General features: G+C 41.7%; 1 protein-coding gene across 1 annotated transcript in view; it reads left to right on the top strand.

The window, feature by feature from the left end:
* Window positions 1-8,083: 8,083 nt before the first annotated feature.
* The window catches only part of nrip2 (nuclear receptor interacting protein 2), a 38,692-nt gene continuing 25,701 nt past the window's right edge, over window positions 8,084-21,074 (top strand). Inside the window, exons 1-2 of the mRNA XM_068000083.1 lie at window positions 8,084-8,336; window positions 17,811-17,987. Coding sequence (XP_067856184.1) covers window positions 8,181-8,336; window positions 17,811-17,987 — 333 coding nt within the window. The 5' untranslated portion in view covers window positions 8,084-8,180. The remainder of the gene's footprint in view (window positions 8,337-17,810; window positions 17,988-21,074) is intronic.

Consider the following 21,074-nt stretch of genomic DNA (forward strand, 5'->3'; position numbering starts at 1 on the left):
AACACCGGAGGGTGAATGACCAATCTCTCGGGTTTTATGTAGTACTGGTTGAGAAAAGAATGTTAACTAGGAAAGCTCTCTGGCCTACTTCAATTGGAATCTTTAACATCCATCTGAACCACTGTAACAAGCAGATGGGATCTTGCATTAATGTCTCATCTAAAAGATGATGCATCCAACAAACATAATGCAGCATTCCTTCAGTACTGCACTGGAGCATCAGCCTAGATTATGCATACGTGTCCTGGTGTGGGCCTTATTGCACAATCTTCTGACCTAGAGGCAAAAGTGTAATCAGGTCAACCAAGTTAACATTTTAGTTTTGCCAAATATTTTTCTGATAAAGACAGTGTGCCTTTAAAAAAAAGATTGACTGGGCAAATTTAAAGACCTATGGCCAGATTACAAGCCAGAAATTCAAATTTCTAAACATTCAGTGTGCACGGGAAGAATGGAGGAGAGATGCAGAGTTAGGACAAAACTGGCTTACAAAATAAAAGACAAATTTATCCAAGTCACCATCACTGTCTGTCTGAGTTAATGGAATGAGTTGTGCTGTGAAATCCCAGCTTGTCTGAACAACTCTAAATAGTCCTGAATGTAATCAAGCACAGCAATAATTTGCTTTTCCTTCTATTAGTCTATAGAGTGAACACCAACACAGGCAAAATATCCAGCAATCAGCCGTACATATTCATTCTAATGTCATCATTAGAAAAAGCATTAAAAATCAGCTCTGCCTTAATATGGTAATACTTGTCAATAAACTTTATTTTGATAGGAAAATTGCTATAAATTTAACAGCCTTTGGGAAGGGGCAGCTGTGGAATACTATGCTGATCAAAACACATTGATTTTGTCCGTCCCTGCCACAGTATTGAAACAGCACTTAACAAAATCACAAGTGACATCCCATGGTGACTGTGCCCGTGGTAAACTATCTCTCCTCATCCTTCTCGACCTGTCTGCAGCCTTTGACACGGTTGATTACACCATCCTCCTCCAACGCCTCTCCACCGTCGTCTAGCTGGGTGGGACTGTGCTCGCCTGGTTCCATTCTTATCTATCCAGTCATAGCCAGAGAATCACCGGCAATGGCTTCTCTTCCCGCTCCCGCACCATTACCTCTGGAGTCCCCCAAAGATTTATCCTTGTCCCCCTCCTATTTCTCATCTACATGCTGTCCCTCAGCGATATCATCCGAAAACACAATGTCATATTCCACACGTATGCTGACAACACTCAGCTCTACCTCACCACCATCTCCCTCGCCCCCTCCACTGTCTCTGATTTGTCACACTGCTTGTCCAACATCCAGTACTGGATGACCAAAAATTTCCTCCAACTAAATATCGGGAAGACCGAAGCCATTGTCTTCAGTACCCGCCACAAACTCCATTCCTTAGCCAACGACTCCATCCCTCGCCCAGGCCACTGTCTGAGGCTGAACCAGACCGTTCGCAACCTTGGCATCCTATTTGATCCTGAGATGAGCTTCCAACCACATATCTGTTCCATCACCAAGACCGCCTACTTCCACCTCCGTAACATCTCCCGTCTCCGCCCCGCCTCAGCTCTTTTGCTGCTGAAACCCTCATCCATGCCTTTGTTACCTCTAAACTTGACTATTCCAATGCTCTCCTGGCTGGCCTCCCATCTTCTAACCTCTATAAACTTGAACTCATCCAAAACTCTGCTGCCCGTATCCTAACTCACACCAAGTCCCGTTCATCCATCACCCTTGTGCTCGCTGGCCTACATTGGCTCCTGGTCCAGGAACGCCTCGATTTTAAAATTCTCATCCTTGTTTTCAAATCCCTACATGGCCTTGCCCCTCCTTATCTCTGTAACCTCCTCCAGCCCTACAACCCTCTGAGATCTCTGCCTCCTCCACTTCTTGCCAGTTGCGCATCCCTGATTTTAATCGCTCCACCACTGGTGGCCGTGCCTTCAGCTGCATAGGCCCTAAGCTCTGGAATTCCTTCCATAAACCTCTCCGCCTCTCTATCGCACTCTCCTCCTTTAAGACGCTCCTTAAAACCTACCTCTTTGTCCAAGCTTTTGGTCACTTGCCCCTGACAAGCATTACCATGATAAGTTTGGAAGTAACTTACTGAATTATTCCAGAGACCCTTCCTCTTCTGTTTATTGCAGTGCTTCCTAAGCAACTGAGGTGCAATAGGAGGTTTAGAAGTTTCATTTCCCCTATGTCTTTCACCAATCTAATTTGACTGTAAAGTTTAAATGTTGTTGATCGTGCAGCTTCCAGCTGTTGTTAGGCGATGAGCAAGCCATTTAACAGGTTGGCTCGATGTCAAATTTTGTTTGAAAATCGCTGCTGTGAAGCCACCTGATGAAAGCTAATTCAAAACCTTTGTTAAAACAATGCCTGCTTGCACTGTACTGCACAATAATTTTAACAAAATCCCATAATGTGTACCCAATGTTTTTTGCTGCAATGCTTCAGTTTGTTGCTTTTCCTAGTGGCAAGCGTGTGTGAAGTGACTGGCTGCTGTGTTGAAATAACAGCATCCTGGAACTAAAGTAGCTCATGTCTCAAAGCAGCTAACTCCTGAGATAGACCTGATGCAACTTCTTGTGACTGCATGGGCAGCTTGGTCCTGCATTTTTTCTACCACATGTACAGGCACTGGTGGGGGCTGGCGGGTTGGCCCATATGTGTTGTTATTCTTGGAGACTACACCATCATTTATGCTCATTCCTGTCTTTCTAATAGTACTGGGCAATAGCTCAGCATGGTCAATGAACTGCATGAATGCAAATCTAATGATGACAATAAGATCTTGATTTTCCACACCGTTCACCTGACGAAGGAGGAAGCCTCCGAAAGCTTGTGGAATTTAAAATAAATTTGTTGGACTATAACTTGGCGTTGTAAAATTGTTTACAATTGACAATAAGATCAGCTAAGCTCTGTGTGATTTGTCTGCAATCCATCCCCAATCTTTTGGAAGAAAAATCTCTCTCCAGTCTGGCACCGCAGGCCTCATTGGAGCAGTTTGAGTATCCAGCAAGAAGCACAGACTGCCCTTAGGGCCTTTATTATGGAAGCCACTGCTGCAGATGTGCCTGGAGCTGCCACACACTTCAAAATGGACTGTAGAGTAGCAAAGCTATTTTCTAATGTCCTGCGCATGCTTCTAGTGGACTCCTCCACCCGATTCATCATCGACAGCACTCCATTCGACATGGCCACCAACGCTCTGCAAGCACAGTCCGTTTAAAAGCAGGACCAGTGAAATCCTGACCCCAAGTTCTTCAGCAACCAGTCCCTCCAGTCACCAAAGTCTTCCCCCTCTTGTGCTACCAGCAGCTACTCCTGTTTGCTCATGCTCAGTGTACTCTCTTCTGGCTCAATCTGTGACTCCATGGGATGCATGTCTCTGAGCTGATGCTTGAAATGGAGTGTGTGACTAAGGACTCCTGCTCTGAAGTGCTGGCAGGACTGGAAGCCTTGAGGATTGTGGCTTCTCCATGAGCAACATCTAGAGGATAGGAAGAGGTTGCAATGGTTTCTGAATAAGCAGAGTTTGCATTATAACTTACAGCAGAAGGAATGGCATGAGGGTTTCATGATATGGTTTGCTTGCAACTAATATAGGCACAAAAGAATGAGAAAGAGAAGCACATGTTCACGATGAAACTGGAGCTGGCATGTTTTCCTATTTCCCCATCTCTCCAACCATTATGGCTTCCTTCTCCAGGATTTGCTGCACCTGTTCCTCAAATGGGTGAGAAGTCATTGGTTTGTGGGGCCACCAACTGTTGCACCTCTCCCACTTTTTATAGTCTGTCTTCTCCTTGAAAAAGAATGCAAAAAGTGAGAATTAGGTTTTGTTATCATGACATGCAGTAAAACCCAGGTGTCAGCTCACAGCCCATAATGTATTTAATGATAGGTGCACCACGTGAGGTTTCTGTGGGGTGAATGCTAGTAAGGATGTGAATGGAGGATACTTCTCGGTGCAGGGGAAATTCATTGTAAGTGGCAGACAAGCTTAGTACAATGGACTCTTCAAAGGTGTAGTTCGCTTCTCTTATCTGACTAACCTGATAGGGTCATTAACTTTCTTCTGACACTGCTTACAAATAAGCAGGACTCAAGATAGATACATCACTGGGCCCCTAGGCATGCACCGTAGTCTGTTGAAAGTAGTCAGAGAGGAGATAACAGAGCTTCTGGTCACAATTTTTCAATCCTCCTTAAATATGCAAATTGTACAGTGGGACTGGAGAGTATTAGTACCTTTGTTCAAGAATAGAGAGAAGGATAAATTGGGTAACTATAGACCAGTTAATTTAATGTCAGTTATGGACAAAATTTTAGAATCCATATTTAAGATAAAGTTTGTGAGGATTTAGAAATGCATGGGTTAATCAAGGGTAGCCAGCATGGATTTGTTGAAGGCAAGTCACGTTTGACAAATTGAACAAAGATTTTTTGAAGAAGAGGCTGATTGGATGGATTGCATATATTTGGATTGGATTGGATGGAATGGCATGGACTGGAGAAGACTTGGAACCAATATACCCCAGGGGTCCATGTCGGGTCCACTTTTGTTCTCATTGTTATTGATGATTTGGACTTGGGTACAGGGAACACAATCTCAAAATTGCAGAAAACACAAAAGTAGGGGGTTTGGCACACAATGAGGAATACTGTAAAAGGCTACAGGATACATACAGATAGCAGACTCAATTTAACGTGGAGAAATGTGAGGTAGTATACTTTGGGAGGAAAAGTATGGAATAGGATTATATACTCAGTGGAAAGGTGCTGAAGGGTATTTATGAACCAAAAGACCTAGGGGTTCAAATATATAATTCCCTGAAAGTGTGAGTGCAGATAGATGAAGCCATATAAAAGGTTAACAGCATTTAAGTTTTATAAATAGGACATCGGCACAAGAGCAAAGAAGTAATGATACACTTATATAACACATTAGTTATGCCACAGTTGGATTACGATGTGCAGTTTGGGGTACCCCATTATAGAAGGACTATTAAAACCAGAGTGTGTAGCATAGATTCATCAGGATGATGCTAGAGAAGGGAAACTCTAGAAAAGAGAAGAAATTTGAGAAGGCTATTTCTATTGGAGGAGAGAAGGTTGAGAGGAGATTTAATAAAGGTTTTTAAAATTATGAAGGGTTTTGATACAGTGAATAAGGAAGCACTATTTCCTCTGGTTCGGGAATCATTGACAACATATCATCAATTTAACATTGTCACTAAAACAGTGAAGAGAGAGGTTAGGAATAATTTCTTTAAGCAGAGGGTTGTTGGAACATAGAATGCTCTACCACTGGATGTATTGAGACAGAGACCAGTTACATATTTTCAGGGAAGGTTGGATAAGCATTTGCAGTAGAGGAAGATTAAGGGCTATGGAGAGTGAGTGGGATTAGCCTTGGATTGCTCTAGCAAAGTGCTGACACAGACACAATGGGCCCTATGACCTCTTTCTGTGCTGTAAATTTCTATGGTTTATTTGTGTGTTAGTTTGTTATATGATTGCTACTTATTCTATGTTAAATTCATTTACCACTTCACTATGTGTTTAAAGGAAAGCAATTCTTAATTTTAAATATTTGTTGTAGTTGATGTGAAGCTCTCTTTAGGAGGGGCCTTCCTTATGGGAACCATATCTTTTGCAATCGCTGTTTATTGAAAGTGCAGCTAATAATGGCACAGCTTCTCTCTCGCTATAAAACAAAAGATATTAAACTTCATTTGCATATCAACAGCACTGAGACTGACTGCAATGATTGCAATGGACAGCAAGATTTACATATACTGTCCATTAAATGAAAATACTCCCAAGTATTAGATTGGGAAACCGGGAAGGGGGAGCGAGGTTCTAAACAACGGGGTAAGAGTTTCCACTAGATTGCACTGGTTTTATCAGTTCAATCCACCTGAACCAACGTAAAAGATCGTGGAAAATCGCAAAAAATCAAGCGCAATTTACGTCAGGCGTCAATCGAGTTTCCGCAATCTTTTGCGCTGGTTCAAAAATCATCGCGCCCAAGGCTAACCTCACCCCCAAAATTGGCCACACCCCCAGATCAAAATAATGAGCACAGGAATTTGAAGACCTTCCTTGCGGCCTTTCAAGGAAGGTCTTCAAATTAAGCTAGTTTTCTTGGATGGACAGGCACCAGTAGGCATGTTTTAACACATTAAAAAATATTTAATTTACTAAGAACTGACTAGTGTACACCAATGAAAGTAGTAAATGGTTCAGCATAGTTTTATTAAGTCATTTCCAGTGATTTAAAATCAGGTTACTCACAGGTGGAGGACTGGACACCCTTATTAAAAATGCTTATTTTTTGTGATAATCCCATTTTCAGCTGTATTAATAAAACTGCACCAGGTTACATACATCTTAAATATATCAATAAATATTTTTTATTGCAAAGAAAAAATAAACCATTACACTCTATTAAGGTACATTTTAGTGGAAACTTGGGAGTGGAGTTTCCGCTTTGGGCGCAATTGACAATTGGGCGCAAATTGCACCCGAAAATTGCGCCAGCTGGGTTACAGTCCGAGTTTCCACTGAAATGAATTAACATAATCACAAACATAAAATCTTGCATCAATCAGTGCAATCTGGCAGCTTAACAGAGAGTATTCATTTATTTTTTTTCTATTGCAATAATAAATATTCATTGATGTATTTAAGAGTGGTAACCTAGTGCAGTTTGATTAATACAACTGAAAATGGGTTCATCACAATAAATAAGCAATTTTAATAAGTGTCCAGTCCTCCACCTGTGAGTAACCTGATTTTAAATCACTGAAAATGACAAAAAAACTATACTGAACCATTCACTAGTTTCATTGGTGTACACTAGTAGTTTCTTAGTAAATTTAGTTACTTTTTATATTTAAAAACGATTAAAACGTACCTGCGGGTGCCTGTGCGCCTAAGAATACGAGCTGATTTGTAGACACTCCTCCAACAGCCACAGGCAGACGCAATCTGCGGAAACTTGCAACCGTCGTTATTTCGATCAGAGGGTGTGGCCAATTTTGTGGGTGCGGCCGGCTTCAGTGCAATGATTTTTGAGCCAGCACAAAAGGTCATGGAAATGCGAATTACGCTGGATGTAATTTATACCATCGAAATTCCCCGATGTTTTGCGCCGATTCGATCAGATTGCGCTGAAAAAGCCAGCGCAATCTCAAGGAAACTCGACCCCTTGAACTGCAACCTAACCAGCACAATTTGGCACAATTTTCCTGACCGATTACGCCCCAAAGCGGAAACTCAACCTCTTCTCATAATGGGACTTAACTCTTTAAATTAATTAATAAAAAGTGATAGATTTTCAGGGTTTGCGTCGTCTTCGAATCGGATACAAAATCACATTTTAACCAAATCATATCAGATAAACACCAGAACTGCGAGCAGATTTGACAAAATTGATCCTACAGTGGGCTAATTCTACACATTAGAGATGTTACTATTAATGCGTTACTAGGTTGCATTGTTATGTGAAATGAATGTTTTAATAATACGAGTCGTTATTTTCTAAAATTCAATTTATTATTTGCGATTTTTTTTCCCTCAAACGCCTTGTTTCAAGTAAAAATGCGAAGGGAAAATATTCAACCAGACTAAATTCTATTTAAATCAATTAGAAACAAATAAACAACATTTTGGATGTAAAATAAGAATCAAGTACTTTTCTCCTCGTTTGTTGTTATTTATTGTGATTTACAATCCTTTCTGGGTTTCTTTTCGGCGCGGTTTGTAAATACAAATTCTGCATGGACTCAAAGGACACGGATCATTATTCTGCATCATTCGGTGTAGAAAACATTCCTGATCCCTGACTAGAAACCGATATTAATCAATACCTGGTGGCAGCACTGGAGCCTGTTCCTTCTCCCCCTTTCACCTTTCGCAGTATTTTCACTTTCCCCTTTCTATTTCCCTGCAGATTTGTTCTTGTGTTTTTTCTCTTGTTATTTATGGAAATATGTTGGTCGTGACGTATGTTGCAGGCACCCTAGGGGGAAAAAAACCACAGCCAGCGAGCTGCAGAGAAGCAAAGTGCTGGAGGAGAGGATAAGGACAGGGCAACGGCACCATCCAGCACAGAAGCACCTACACAGCAAGCGAGAGGGAAACAAATGCAGCAGCAATGTCCGATTCCAAGAAAAACGAAATGGAAATCAGGGATAAGGCTATCCTGCATCAGCAGAGGCGTCTAAAGCAAGCCACACAGTTTACCCATAAAGATTCTGCAGATTTGCTCCCTTTGGATGGGTTGAAAAGGATGGGAACATCGAAAGATCTGGTGAGTCGCCCTCTCTGCTGGCAGCATGTACGTGGACAGCGGAGATTGCAGTGAGTAACGGTAATAAAATGTGAGAATAGACGGAGGGACGTTTACGCTTATAATCCATATATGTGTGATGTGAACTCTTGAGCTGACCTGCAGCTTGTATGTACAAATATGTTATATGCATAGTATAGGTGTGTTTATACGTGGAAATATATATGTTCGTGGATGTATGCTCGTGCATATACAAGTACGAGTTTGTGTAAATGTATGCTTTTATATTATATACACATCACATTGTATATGCATATATGATTTCATACACTGCATATTATATATTTGTGATGCGTGTCATATATGATTAATACGTGATTAGTATTAGTATGAGGTTCCACTTAAGTACACTTTTTGTCTTCCCAGCTATTTATCCACAGGCAGAAACACTGACTTTTGGAAAGGGTCCTGTTAAAATTTAAATAAAATTCTGACTTGCTGCAATAAAGATTTGAGGTTTCATATAGTGTTTAATGGGACATTTGCATAACCCGAGAATGATGGAGCCTGTTACAGTCTCAGGTTTAACAAATAAAAATAAGATGATACCGAATTGAATCAGCATTATCAGAGTGGGAAAAGAAAAAGTAACAAAACCAAATCTAATTTAATTAATAGAGCTGACAATCCATGCGATATATAGACAAGTGGATGGGTAAAGATGGGGATAGGACTAGAGGCACAGAGAGAAGTAGGCAAATACAGCAAATCAAAGAGAGTGAAGGAGAAATATAAGGACGAAGAAGAGAAAAATATGGGTGGGAAGTGAGAGGTAGAAGCAGACAGGACAAAAATACAAGAGAAAGGGAAGAGTACAGATAGGAAACAGAGAGATAAAAGCAGCTGGAAGAAACTCAGAGAGGGAGAAATAAAAATATGAAAGAATAAAAGTGAGAGAAAGAGATGGGAGAAACAGCAATAGAACCATAGAATCATACAGCACAGAAGGAGGCCATTTGGCCCATCATGCCTGTATAAGAGCTATCCAATTAGTCCCACTCCCCAGCTCTTTCCCCACAGCCCTGGAAATGTTTCCTTTTCAAGTATATATCCAATTCTCTTTTGAAAGCTACAATTGAATCTGCTTCCGCCACCCTTTCAGGCAGTGAATTCCAGATCATAACAATTCGCTGCGTAAAAAAATCTCTCCTCATCTCTCCTCTGGTTCTTTGTAGAAAAACATTCAGGAGCAAGAGATAGAATTAGGAGATAGGAGTAAATAAGAGAAAGGAACACACATACAGAGACAAGAGCTGGGAGAAAGAAACAGGGAAAGGAGATGGAGAAACAGAGAAAAACAAATAGACAGAAAAGGGAGAATGATAAGAGACACCAACAGGAGAGAGGCAGAGGAGACGGAAACAGAGCCTTGATTTTAACCGAGCTCCCCCTAACGCGAACGAGGTGGGCGGGTAATTAAAATGGCGGGAGGAGTTTGTGTCACATTCCCGATGTGTTCCCACCCATGCTATTTTAACTGTTGGGATTCCAGCAGTGTGAAGGCTGCCTGATTCAGGAAGGCAAATGTGTAATTAAAATGGGAAAATCGGGACGCGATTCTAACTTCTGGGATCGGGAGGCAACACGGTACATCACCATCGGGTCAGAAGAGGTCCAGGTAAGTTTTGTTTTACATTTTGTTAAGGTTCCTTGTTGGATCAGGAGGAGCACAATTGCTCCTCAAGACTGCCAAATGAGACAGAGATGGGGGAGAGAAAGGGATGGGAGTTGAAATAGAGAGTGATTGACAAAGGTGGAGATAAATTGAAAGATAAGGGTAGATACAAAGCAATAGAAAAATTGAGAAACTTGGGCTGTAGTTAATGGCTTAGGCTCTGACTCATTTTCCATTAACTCAGAGATTCCCAGGGCTCCATCCTCTCTTCCACTCTGTCTCAACTTCATATTAATCACCTTCTCGACATTATCCAACCCTATCCCCTCTTTTGCTGATGATTTCACTCTAGTCATCAACTTCCTTCAGATAGCATGGCTTTAGTGCACACAATCTCCATTCCTCTCAGTGCATTGGTGTAATCGCTACATCCTTGTTTTCATGATGCCCTTTGATGAAGTAATGAAAATCTTATTTCTTTCAAACCAGAAGAGCAAACGGCAGCTGCAGGCCTGGGTGATTGGGACCTTCTGGCTGCTGATGGAGATTGGCAGAAAGAAGGTCCTGAATCGATCCTTGGCCTACCATGACATCATCAGCCTGCTCCTGGGATTCCATGGACTCATCAGTCAAGAGAGGTCTTGGAGGAGGCCAAAGCGCTATCTTTTCTGAAAGTCCCAGAAATTCCATGGCAGCGTCAAAGGGATAAAAATGTGACAATCTGACTCTCCCTTTTCTGATCTTTACACCCAGGGAACTGAGAGTTCTGGGGGCTGGTGGGGCGGGGGGGGGGGGGGGAGGGGGAGGGGGAAGACCAGGAAAATCAGCCGTTGTTAATCTTTGAGTGACTTCCTCCTAAGTATCTGTTAGTCTCCCTGAGATAACTGTTGGCCTATCTATAAATACAGAGATTGCAATTTCCCTGAAATATTCAGTGAAAGATAATCTGGCAGTAAGTACAAATGACAATTGAAAAGCCATTTCTCACCTGGGTGGTTGTTATCCTCTATGACTTCTGTTCTAAATTGCCTCTCTATATGGAGCTTTTGTACAGCTTGGGGCATAAACTATTTGGTTTGAATCAGTGATAATTTATGCTGTACTTGGCTGTTAAATTCCTTGAGCTTCCTGAGCTTGAGTTTGAAGTCAGCTCACATGCTAGCTCAGGCCATTAGGAACAGAGAATTTTCACTCCACATGAGCAATACCTGGAGTGCAACACATTCAGATGGTACTGTACTTTCCTCTGTGTGACAGCTGCAGTCAATGTGTGATGTCAGAAAAAGAGCTTCAAGCAAGTACTAGGATATAGAAACTGGAAAATGTGAGGAAGACAGGATGGCAATTTGGGGGGAGAAAGGCTGACTGTAGAAAGCAGAGATGATGAGAAAATCTGAAAATGGCCCTGATGTTATCACAAGGTGGGATCGATCCGTGCGGGAGGCCTGGGCGAGCAGTAAGCTCGCATGTTGAGGCTCGGGGAGGTTTTGACTCCTAAGCCTCATTTTAATATCCAGGTTCTGACTCCTGCCCAAACCCAGCAGAAATTCCTGCCTTGCCGGTGGGTGGGAGCAATTATTCGGGCAGCGGGGGTGGGGGGGGCATCATCAGGGACCCCGGGGCACGGCCCTGGCAGCCGGGTAAGTGGTGAGGGTGGGCTCTGGATGCGATTCCAATCGGAAGTGGGGGAAGCCGGGAGCAAGGGAGGCCCAAGGTCTTCTTGTGGGGATGCGGAGAAATACTCCTGTTCCTCTTGGCCCACAAGGAAACTAAAAAAAATTTAAAACTTACTTTGTTGGACTTCTTCTGAACGTTTCCCAGCTCCCGGCAGGTTTGGCCTGGCGAGGAAGCCACCACTGCTCCCCCACTCAGGCCTCTTGTTGAAATAGCTGATCAGGCCCCAATGATGTCATCTATTTCCCTGGAGAGTAGGAGGTTAAGGGGTGATCTTATAGAAGTCTATAAAATAATGAGGGGCATAGATAAGGTCGATAGTCAAAATCTTTTCCCAAAGGTAGGGGAGTCTATAACGAGGGGGCACAGATTTAAGGTGAGAGGGGAGAGATACAAAAGGATCCAGAGGGGCAATTTTTTCACTCAAAGGGTGGTGAGTGTCTGGAATGAGCTGCCAGAGGCAGTAGTAGAGGCGGGTACAATTTTGTCTTTTAAAAAGCATTTGGACAGTTACATGGGGAAGATGGGTATCGAGGGATATGGGCCAAGTGCAGGCAATTGGGACTAGCTTAGTGGTATAAACTGGGCGACATGGACATGTTGGGCCGAAGGGCCTGTTTCCATGTTGTAACTTCTATGATTCTATGATTCTAAAGAGGGTTCCGCTGGCTTGGGGTGGGTGTCCTTGTTATCTGCAATTTAAAATTGCAGGCGGTTAGATTGGGGTGGCAAAGGAATGGGTAAGTCTCCCATTCCATTTTAACTTCCCCCTCACCTGGTTTCCATAAGGTGGGGGGAATTAAAATGGGGGCCAGTGTGCCAGGGTTCTTGGAAGTTAGAGAGCAACCTTCAAAAAGTCAGTTCTAGCTGAAGACTGCAGCAGCAGATTGCATTGTTTTTCTGCAACTTTACACGATTGTCTACTGCAGGAGCATCTGTCGGAGGCAGCCAAAGAAGAGACAAGGGTGTGGCACTGAGGCATAAAAGAGTCCACAATTTCAATGAGTCAGACCTGCAAGCCCTCCTCGATGAATTAGAGCAGAGGGTGCCTGTGGAGGAAACCTCCAAAACATCTCTTATGCCATGTGGAAAGAGATGGCCCTAACACTGAATGCCAGCTCTCTCATGCCCAGGATTGTAGACCAGTGCCTCGAGGAGTTCAATAACCTCACCAGAGTAGGCCAAGGTAACACACTAGCCACTCTCCCTTTTCTTACTGTGGCCAACAACAAGAGGACGCAAATTAACATTGTTAGGGAAAATGGCTGGAAGGAGTTAGAAGTTTGACAATGTGAGCAGTTTGAATCATAGAATCATACAGCACAGAAGGAGGCCATTCAGCCCATCGAGCCTGTGCAAGCTCTTTGAAAGAGCAATCCAATTAGTCCCACTCCCCTGCTCTTTCCCGATAGCCCTGCAAATTTCTCCTTTACAAGTATATATCCAATTTCCTTTTGAAAGTTACTATTGAATCTGCTTCCACCACCTTTTCAGGTAGTGCATTCCAGATCATAACAACTCGTTGCGTAAAACAATTTCTCCTCATTTCCCCTCTGGATTTTTTGCCAATTAACTTAAATCTGTGTCCTCTAGTTACCGACCCTCCTGCCAGTGGAAACAATTTCTCCTATCTACTCTACCAAAACCTCTCATAATTTTGAACACTTCTATTAAATCCCCCCTTAACCTTCTAAGGAGAACAATCCCAGCTTCAACATTCAACAACAGGTTGAATCAACATTACAAGAGGAACTGACCGGAAAGAATGGTGTCATCAGCAAAAACAAATCTTTCAAAAATCAATAGAAAGGCAGATATAAACAAAATAACACTGAAGTTCATTACAATGGATTTTTAAATAATGGGTCCTGATAGCAACCTTCCTTGTTTAGTGTGTAAGAAATCAGAAAAGTTTAATGAAAAAACTCTCACTGATACCAGATTGAAATGAGATATATTCAGTCAGTAATAAACCTGAACGGTGCATTATTATGAATAACTGTATTTTAGGTTCTGAAAAAAACAATCTTGTCCAAATTTGTGAAAGAATTATAGCACACAGTGCCATCTAAAAGAATCCATGCACTTGGTGTCCTCTCTGAAAATTTGTTTTTAAGGCTGATATTTATGCAAATTGATTATCCCACATTATAAACTGATTAGCATCTGACTCAATTAGCAAACGTCATGCATCATTACATTAAATAAAGAACATTTAATATTGAGGATTTCATTTTACAAAATATTTCTTCTGCTTTTTTAGATATCATGTGCAATAATGTATTTTTAGGCAGCATATCGAACAAATCTCCTGATTGAATGGCATTGTGATTAGACATCTTTAATCATTGTTTTCTCAATGCCCAATTAGATAAAGGACCCACCAGGTGTAGCACTGTACCAGATAGACTCGGAGGTCCTTGTATCATGGCTTAACATCAAAGATTAAAGTACCTGTGACCTGCCTGTGCCTGTGGAACCATATCCCAAAAAGAGTCAGTGCTTTCCAGAGAAGTGAAACTGGGATTTTTTCAATCTTTTCTGCAGAAGGTGTTCCATGCAGTGCTCCAGCTTCATGTGTCATTCAGTATTACAGTTCACTCTTAAGCCAGATTGGTTATTCAATGGATTAATTATCTTCCTAGTCACTTATTTTATATACATTTCCAGTGGATTAAACTACTTCCCATTTATCCCTATAATATTCAATATTGATGGACCCAACCATTTCTCATTAACCCCATTTCATGGAATTTCAATGGACCCAACACCATTCAATTAACTTGTATTACATTCCTTATCCAAGTGTAATCGACAGAAATGAAATTTTACATCCCCATCTTGACCTAGGAACATAATAACTATATGTAAGATAGGTTTGGTTAGTTCCCAGCAAGGTTACAAGATGTAATTTATTTTGCTAGTACAGTTTGACTACATAATAGTCATAGCACTTTAATGTTAATTTGTTGAAATGTTTTGAAGTAAAAGGCACTATATAAATGCAAGTATTTAACCTAATCTTTTGGAGCAAACGGGTTGATCTGATGCAGAGTAAAACTCCTCTATGCTGTCCCATGAAGCGCTCCCATGTCAGGTACAGCACAAGTTAGACACGGAGTCAAACTTTTCATCTCCTACATTATTCTATGACTTCCTATTCTAAAACTTCAAAATTGCTTTCAGCATTAAGTGTAATGTCAGGGATAAATGTGCAGTAATGGCCCCTAATATCAGGAGTGTATTATAGTGCTTGCTGATGTGTAGTGCTTTCTTAAATTCATTTCAAAATTATTGTGTGAAGAATCTTTTAGTTTGAGGACTAATGCACTCAATTTATGCAAAAGGCCAATTAAACTGGTAGATTAGGCACTTAACAGTGGCTTACTGCTGTATGAACACATTGCTTGTTTGATGCATTCATCTTGCTGAAATGGAACAGACATTGCTGGGGATGCTACTATTTGAGGATTAGCTGCTATGAATTTTCTTTCCAAATTCTAGGTTTTTTCCACCCTTTGGAGACTACATTCAGTGCTCGACGAGCAATGCAATTGGCAGAGGAGGACCAGCAAAAGCATGAGAGGTGGCACACAGGGCATCAAGTTCCTTGTTCCAATACACATTTGCTATAGCAGATCCAGTTATCTGGTAGTGACAGTACAGTTGAGCCTAAGGAGGCTGAAATTGAGAAAGGAGGCAGTGAAAGCTATGCTGTCTTCTGTAGGGAATTCCTTATTTTCTTGGACACGGGACGAATAGTCAAGCAAAGAAAATCACCCTCACAGTAGTTTCGTTAATCAAAAGTAATTATTTAATGATGTTATCATTCATACGAGCATGAAGCAAAATCATACCACACATATGACTTTCCTCTATAAAATCCCGTTATACACTTAATAATTTGCAACGTTATTATGTAATGACTTAACAATTCATGCATACATCAGGCAAATCATTAATACATATTCAACCTTTAAACCAAGGATTTTGCTCATTGGGCCTGAAGGTTGATCAGCCCTTCAGAACTCTTCTTCTTGGGTGATGTTCAACTGCAGTGTGTGTTCCTTGTGACTGTCAGGTAGTGAAGAGAAGAGCCTGTTCTTCTCCCAAAGTCTTTTTATATTGTTTTTTTTACCAATAGGACGTAGGATTGGGGTGGGTCATTATTTTTGTCCAATCACCCCCTGTTGCTATGCCTCAATCATTAGCATACTTCAATGATTGACAGTTTAGGCTTTGATCATGTGACTGGAGACCCTTTGATGTAGAAAAGACCATGTGCTCGAACCATGGAATGTAAAAGGCCCCTTTACTATCTTTGTTTATGACCTTTCATGTCGAGATAGCCCCTTACATTTCTATGCACAGATATTCTTAATGGTCCTTACATCTTCAATTTTGATTGCTTCAATGGTTTCAAAACCATTCCTATGCCATTTGACCATATGCTGGATGCAATACTATTTGATGTTTTGCAAACCCCAATTCTTTTGAACAGATTACCAGAAAGGAATGAGAGGCCTATGCTTTTTTCACACCTATCGTTGCTTTCCTGATCTGAAGCCTTTGATGTCTGACCTTGTTGCCTTTTCTTACATTACCCCTGCTGTGTTGAAAAGCTTGTGCTTCCAAAAGCCTATGTATCTTGAAAGCCTGACAACGCTGTAAGCTCAATATTATCCACTTAACTTATTTATTTAATAATCTAGATATCTATCCGTAGTACAATGTCTTCGATCCCAAAACTCATACTTCTCTATGCCATCAGCGTCAGTGAGGGAAAGACAGGATTTGCGAGAACACAGCTTACCACATTACCGTGTTTGCAGGTTTTCAAATGTCTTTTGTTAAAGGGGTTTTGAACCCCACACTTCCTAAGGAAAACCTGCAGACAATATATTGCACATGTATGGCACTACCAGTGGCAAAAAAAGCAAGACCTTCAATTTTATTGTGTCAGGTTGGTACTAAGGACATCTGCAGTGGTTGGTTTCCACAGATGAGGTTACAGGTGAATTATTCAGCATGGCCAACAACTTCATCATTTTTGCCACTGACTAATAGAAGCAAAATGAAAACACAAATCTATAGTATTGCTGGTTTTTCCAGAGGCCAGAAGGTCATTTGGGCCCCTCCGCACAATGCTGCGCTCTATATGACCCAAAGGTATTTCATTCTCTCAGTCTGAACACCAGCACAGAATCATGCAGGTTCCTGGAAGCTCCCATGATGCCCTAATTTAAAGCCAAACATCTGTGCCATCCTTATCTGAACCGAAATTAAGATTGAAAGGATGGTTCCAGGGCACTAAAGCTATTCTGTGTAACTATAGCTCATGGCACCCATTGTGCTAACCATAGACAGAAGCAGAGCCCAGGTACAACAAAGCTCATGTTACAACCAGAATTATTGTTGAACATACCAATGGGATCTTGAAGCAATGTTGTACATAGCTGGGCCAAATAGGAGCAGCCTTGCAGTGCAACCACCACCACCGCACCCCCCCCAGCCCACCCTAGCTTCCAGAATAACTGTCATCTGCTGCATGCTCTATAACTTTGTCCTTTAGCACACAGTTATTGGCCAGAATAGCAAAGCCATGGCAGAATAAGAAAGTGAAAATACCAATGAGGAATTAGTAACAGCTGATCAAACTGTTGCTCATTCCAAATTTCAGTTTTTAAAATCTTAAACCCAAGGCTAGAAATTACTGTTGGTGACAATAGCTTGGTGACAATAGCTTGGTGACAGATGCTTAATGCATGCATTCATATGATATTTTTCTGTCTACTTTTTAAATGAGGTGTTTATCCATTTAAAATAAGTAGTATTCTGGAAGGTCGAGGTATTTGGTTTCAAATACTCACATTACCACAGTATGAACTCATGCTCCAGATGGTCTGTGGATAATATCCCCAGTTTCACGTAGACATTTCATATCTTTTTTATGCTATGGGTGTGAAGAAAGGAACCAAAATACTTGGCCTCTTTCTAAACCTCTACTCATGTCCCTTATGAGTGAAACTGCCAATGATCTTGAGTTTGAGGCAGTTTGACACTACAATGATGGAGAGAGTTCAACAACAGGCTTCTTTTATTCACATGTTGTTTTGTTTTGTTTTGCTTTTTGTTTGTCCACACAGCAACCTCACAGCATTGTTCAAAGACGGCTACTAGAGAGCAACATCACAAAATTACATGGGGATCCAAGAGCCATAGGGTCTGTGACTCGATCACCACTGACTGAGGTGATGAAGTCCAGCGTGAACAAAGATACTGCATGTTCAAAGCAATGGGACAGACTCGATGTCTTCTGCAAGGTATGTACAGTTGTATAACAGAGTGATGCAATAATTTCCTCCATCTAATAATCCTGCAGTCATTACCACTACAGGAAGTGTATACATCAGAATTTCCTGTCCACTGTTTACAGCACCTCAAAGAAAATAAAATGATAAATGGTATGATAATGGTAATGAATGGTGGCTAGAAAATGTCTACAGCACCTTGATCACTTTACTCAACATAAACAAAACAAGAACTTTAGGCAACTCATTTCAAGTATTTTATTAGGAAAAGAACAAGGAGCAATCTAGAGTAAAAATACTCAATTGGAGGAGGGCCAGTTTCAGTGGGATAAGAACGGATCTGGCCCGGGTAAATTTGAATCAAAGATTGGCAGGCAAAAATGTAATTGAACAATGGGTGGCCTTTAAAGAGGAGATAGTTCGGTCTAGGTACATTCCCATGAGGGGGAAAGGTAGCAACTAAAGCCAGAGCTCCCTGAATGACGAAAGAGATAGTAAGATGAAGCAGAAAAAGGGGGCATATCACATATCAGGTTGATAATACAAGCGAGAACCAGGCTGAATATAGAACGTTCAGAGGGGAAGTGAAAAAGGAAATACGAGGGGCAAAGAGAGAGTATGAGAATAGACTGGCAGCTAACATAAAATGGAATCCAAAAGTCTTCTACAGCATATAAAACAGTAAACGGATAGTAAGAGGAGGGGTGGGGCCGATTAGCAACCAAAAAGGAGATCTAAGCATGGAGACAGAGGGCATGGCTGAGGTACTAAATGAGTACTTTGCATCTGTCTTTACCAAGGAAGAAGATGCTGCCAATGTAACAGTAAGAGAAGAGGAAGTTGAAATGCTGGATGCGCTAAAAATTGATAAAGAGGAGGTACTAGAAAGGCTAGCTGTACTTAAAGTAGATAAGTCTCCCAGTCTGGATGGGATGCATCCTAGGTTGCTGAGGGAAGTAAGGGTGGAAATTGCAGAGGTGCTGGCCATAATCTTCCAATCCTCCTTAGATATGGGGGTGTGCCAGAGGACTGGAGAATTGCAAATGTTACACCCTTGTTCAAAAAAGGGTGCAAGGATAAACCCAGCAACTACAGGCCAGTCAGTTTAACCTTGGTGGTGGGGAAACATTTAGAAACAATAATCCGGGACAAAATTAACAGTCACTTGGACAAGTGTGGATTAATTAAGGACAGCCAGCACGGATTTGTTAAAGGCAAATCGTGTTTAACTAACTTGATTGAGATTTTTGATGAGATAACAGAAAGGGTTAATGAGGGCAACGCGGTTGATGTAATGTACATGGACTTCCAAAAGGCGTTTGATAAAGTGCCACATAATAGGCCTGTCGACACCATCCAGGACAAAGCAGCCCGCTTGATTGGCACCCCATCCACCACCCTAAACATTCACTCCCTACACCACCGGCGCACCGTGGCTGCAGTGTGTACCATCCACAGGATGCATTGCAGCAACTCACCAAGGCTTCTTCGACAGCACCTCCCAAACCCGTGACCTCTACCACCTAGAAGGACAAGGGCAACAGGCATATGGGAACACCACCACCTGCACGTTCCCCTCCAAGTCACACACCATCCCGACTTGGAAATATATCACCGTCCCTTCATCGTCGCTGGGTCAAAATCCTGGAACTCCCTACCTGTGGGAGAACCTTCACCACACGGACTGCAGCGGTTCATGGCGGCGGCTCAATGGCAATTAGGGATGGGCAATAAATGCTGGCCTTGCCCACATCCCATGAACGAATAAAAAAAAAGCTGAAGCCCATTGGAATAAAAGGGGCAGTGGCAGCAGGATTACAAAATTGGCTAAGTGACAGGAAACAGAGAGTAATGGTGACCGGTTGTTTTTCGGACTGGAGGAAGGTATACAGTGGTGTTCCCAAGGGGTTGGTACTAGGACCACTGCTTTTCTTGATATATATTAATGACTTGGACTTGGGTGTACAGGACACAATTTCAAAATTTGCAGATAACACAAAACTTGGAAATGTAATGAACAGTGAGGAGGATAGTGATAGACTTCAAGAGGACATAGACAGGCTGGTGGAATGGGCGGACCTGTGGCAGATGAAATTTAACGCAAAGTGATACATTTTGGTAGGAAGAACAAGGAGAGGTAATATAAACTAAAGGGTATAATTCTAAAAGGGATGCAGGAACAGAGAGATCCAGGGGGTATATGAGCACAAATCGTTGAAGGTGGCAGGGCAGGTTGAGAAAACGGTTAAAAAAGCAATTCGGGATCCTGGGCTTTATAAATAGAGGCATAGAGTACAAAAGCTAAGAAGTTATGATGAACCTTTATTCATCTGGTTTGGCCACAACTGGAGCATTGTATCCAATTCTGGGCACCACACTTTAGGAAGGATGTGAAGGCCTTGGAGAGGGTGCAGAAGAGATTTATTAAAATGGTTCCAGGGATGAAGGACTTCAGTTACGTGGATAGACCAGAGAAGCTGGGTTTGTTCTCCTTAGAGCAGAGAAGGTTGAGAGGAGATTTGATAGAGGTATTCAAAATCATGACAGAGTAGATAGAGAGAAACTGTTCCCATTGGTGGAAGGGTCAAGAACCAGAGGACATAGATTTAAGGTGATTGGCAAAAGAACCAAAGGCAACATAAGGGAAAACTTTTTTTTTTACACAGCGAGTGGTTGTGATCTGGAATGCATTGCCTGAGGAGGTGGTGGAGCCAGATTCAATCGTGGCTTTCAAAAGGGAATTCAACCGTGACTAGGAGTCACTAATGGTATGTTGTCTCATTGGCACCAGGGTGAAGGACATAATAGAATGGATAAAAAGATTTCAAGGAAGAGAGAGAAGCAGCCAAAAGTTATAGCCCATGTTGGAACCAATGACATAGACATAGATAGAAGTACATATGAGGTTTTGCAGAGGGAGTCCAAGGAGTAAGGCACTGGATTGAAAAACAGGATAGTAATCCCTGGATTGCTTCCCATGCAATGTACTGCAGTATACATTTGAAATTAGCTTTTGTTATTTGGCTTAAATAAAGCTTTGAGAATTTAATCTCCGTTGTCTTTCAAAATCCTTTGGAAAAAGCAAAGAAACTCTTAAAT

This window comes from Heptranchias perlo, chromosome 18 (genome assembly GCF_035084215.1).
Source record: "Heptranchias perlo isolate sHepPer1 chromosome 18, sHepPer1.hap1, whole genome shotgun sequence".
Classification (NCBI taxonomy): domain Eukaryota; kingdom Metazoa; phylum Chordata; class Chondrichthyes; order Hexanchiformes; family Hexanchidae; genus Heptranchias; species Heptranchias perlo.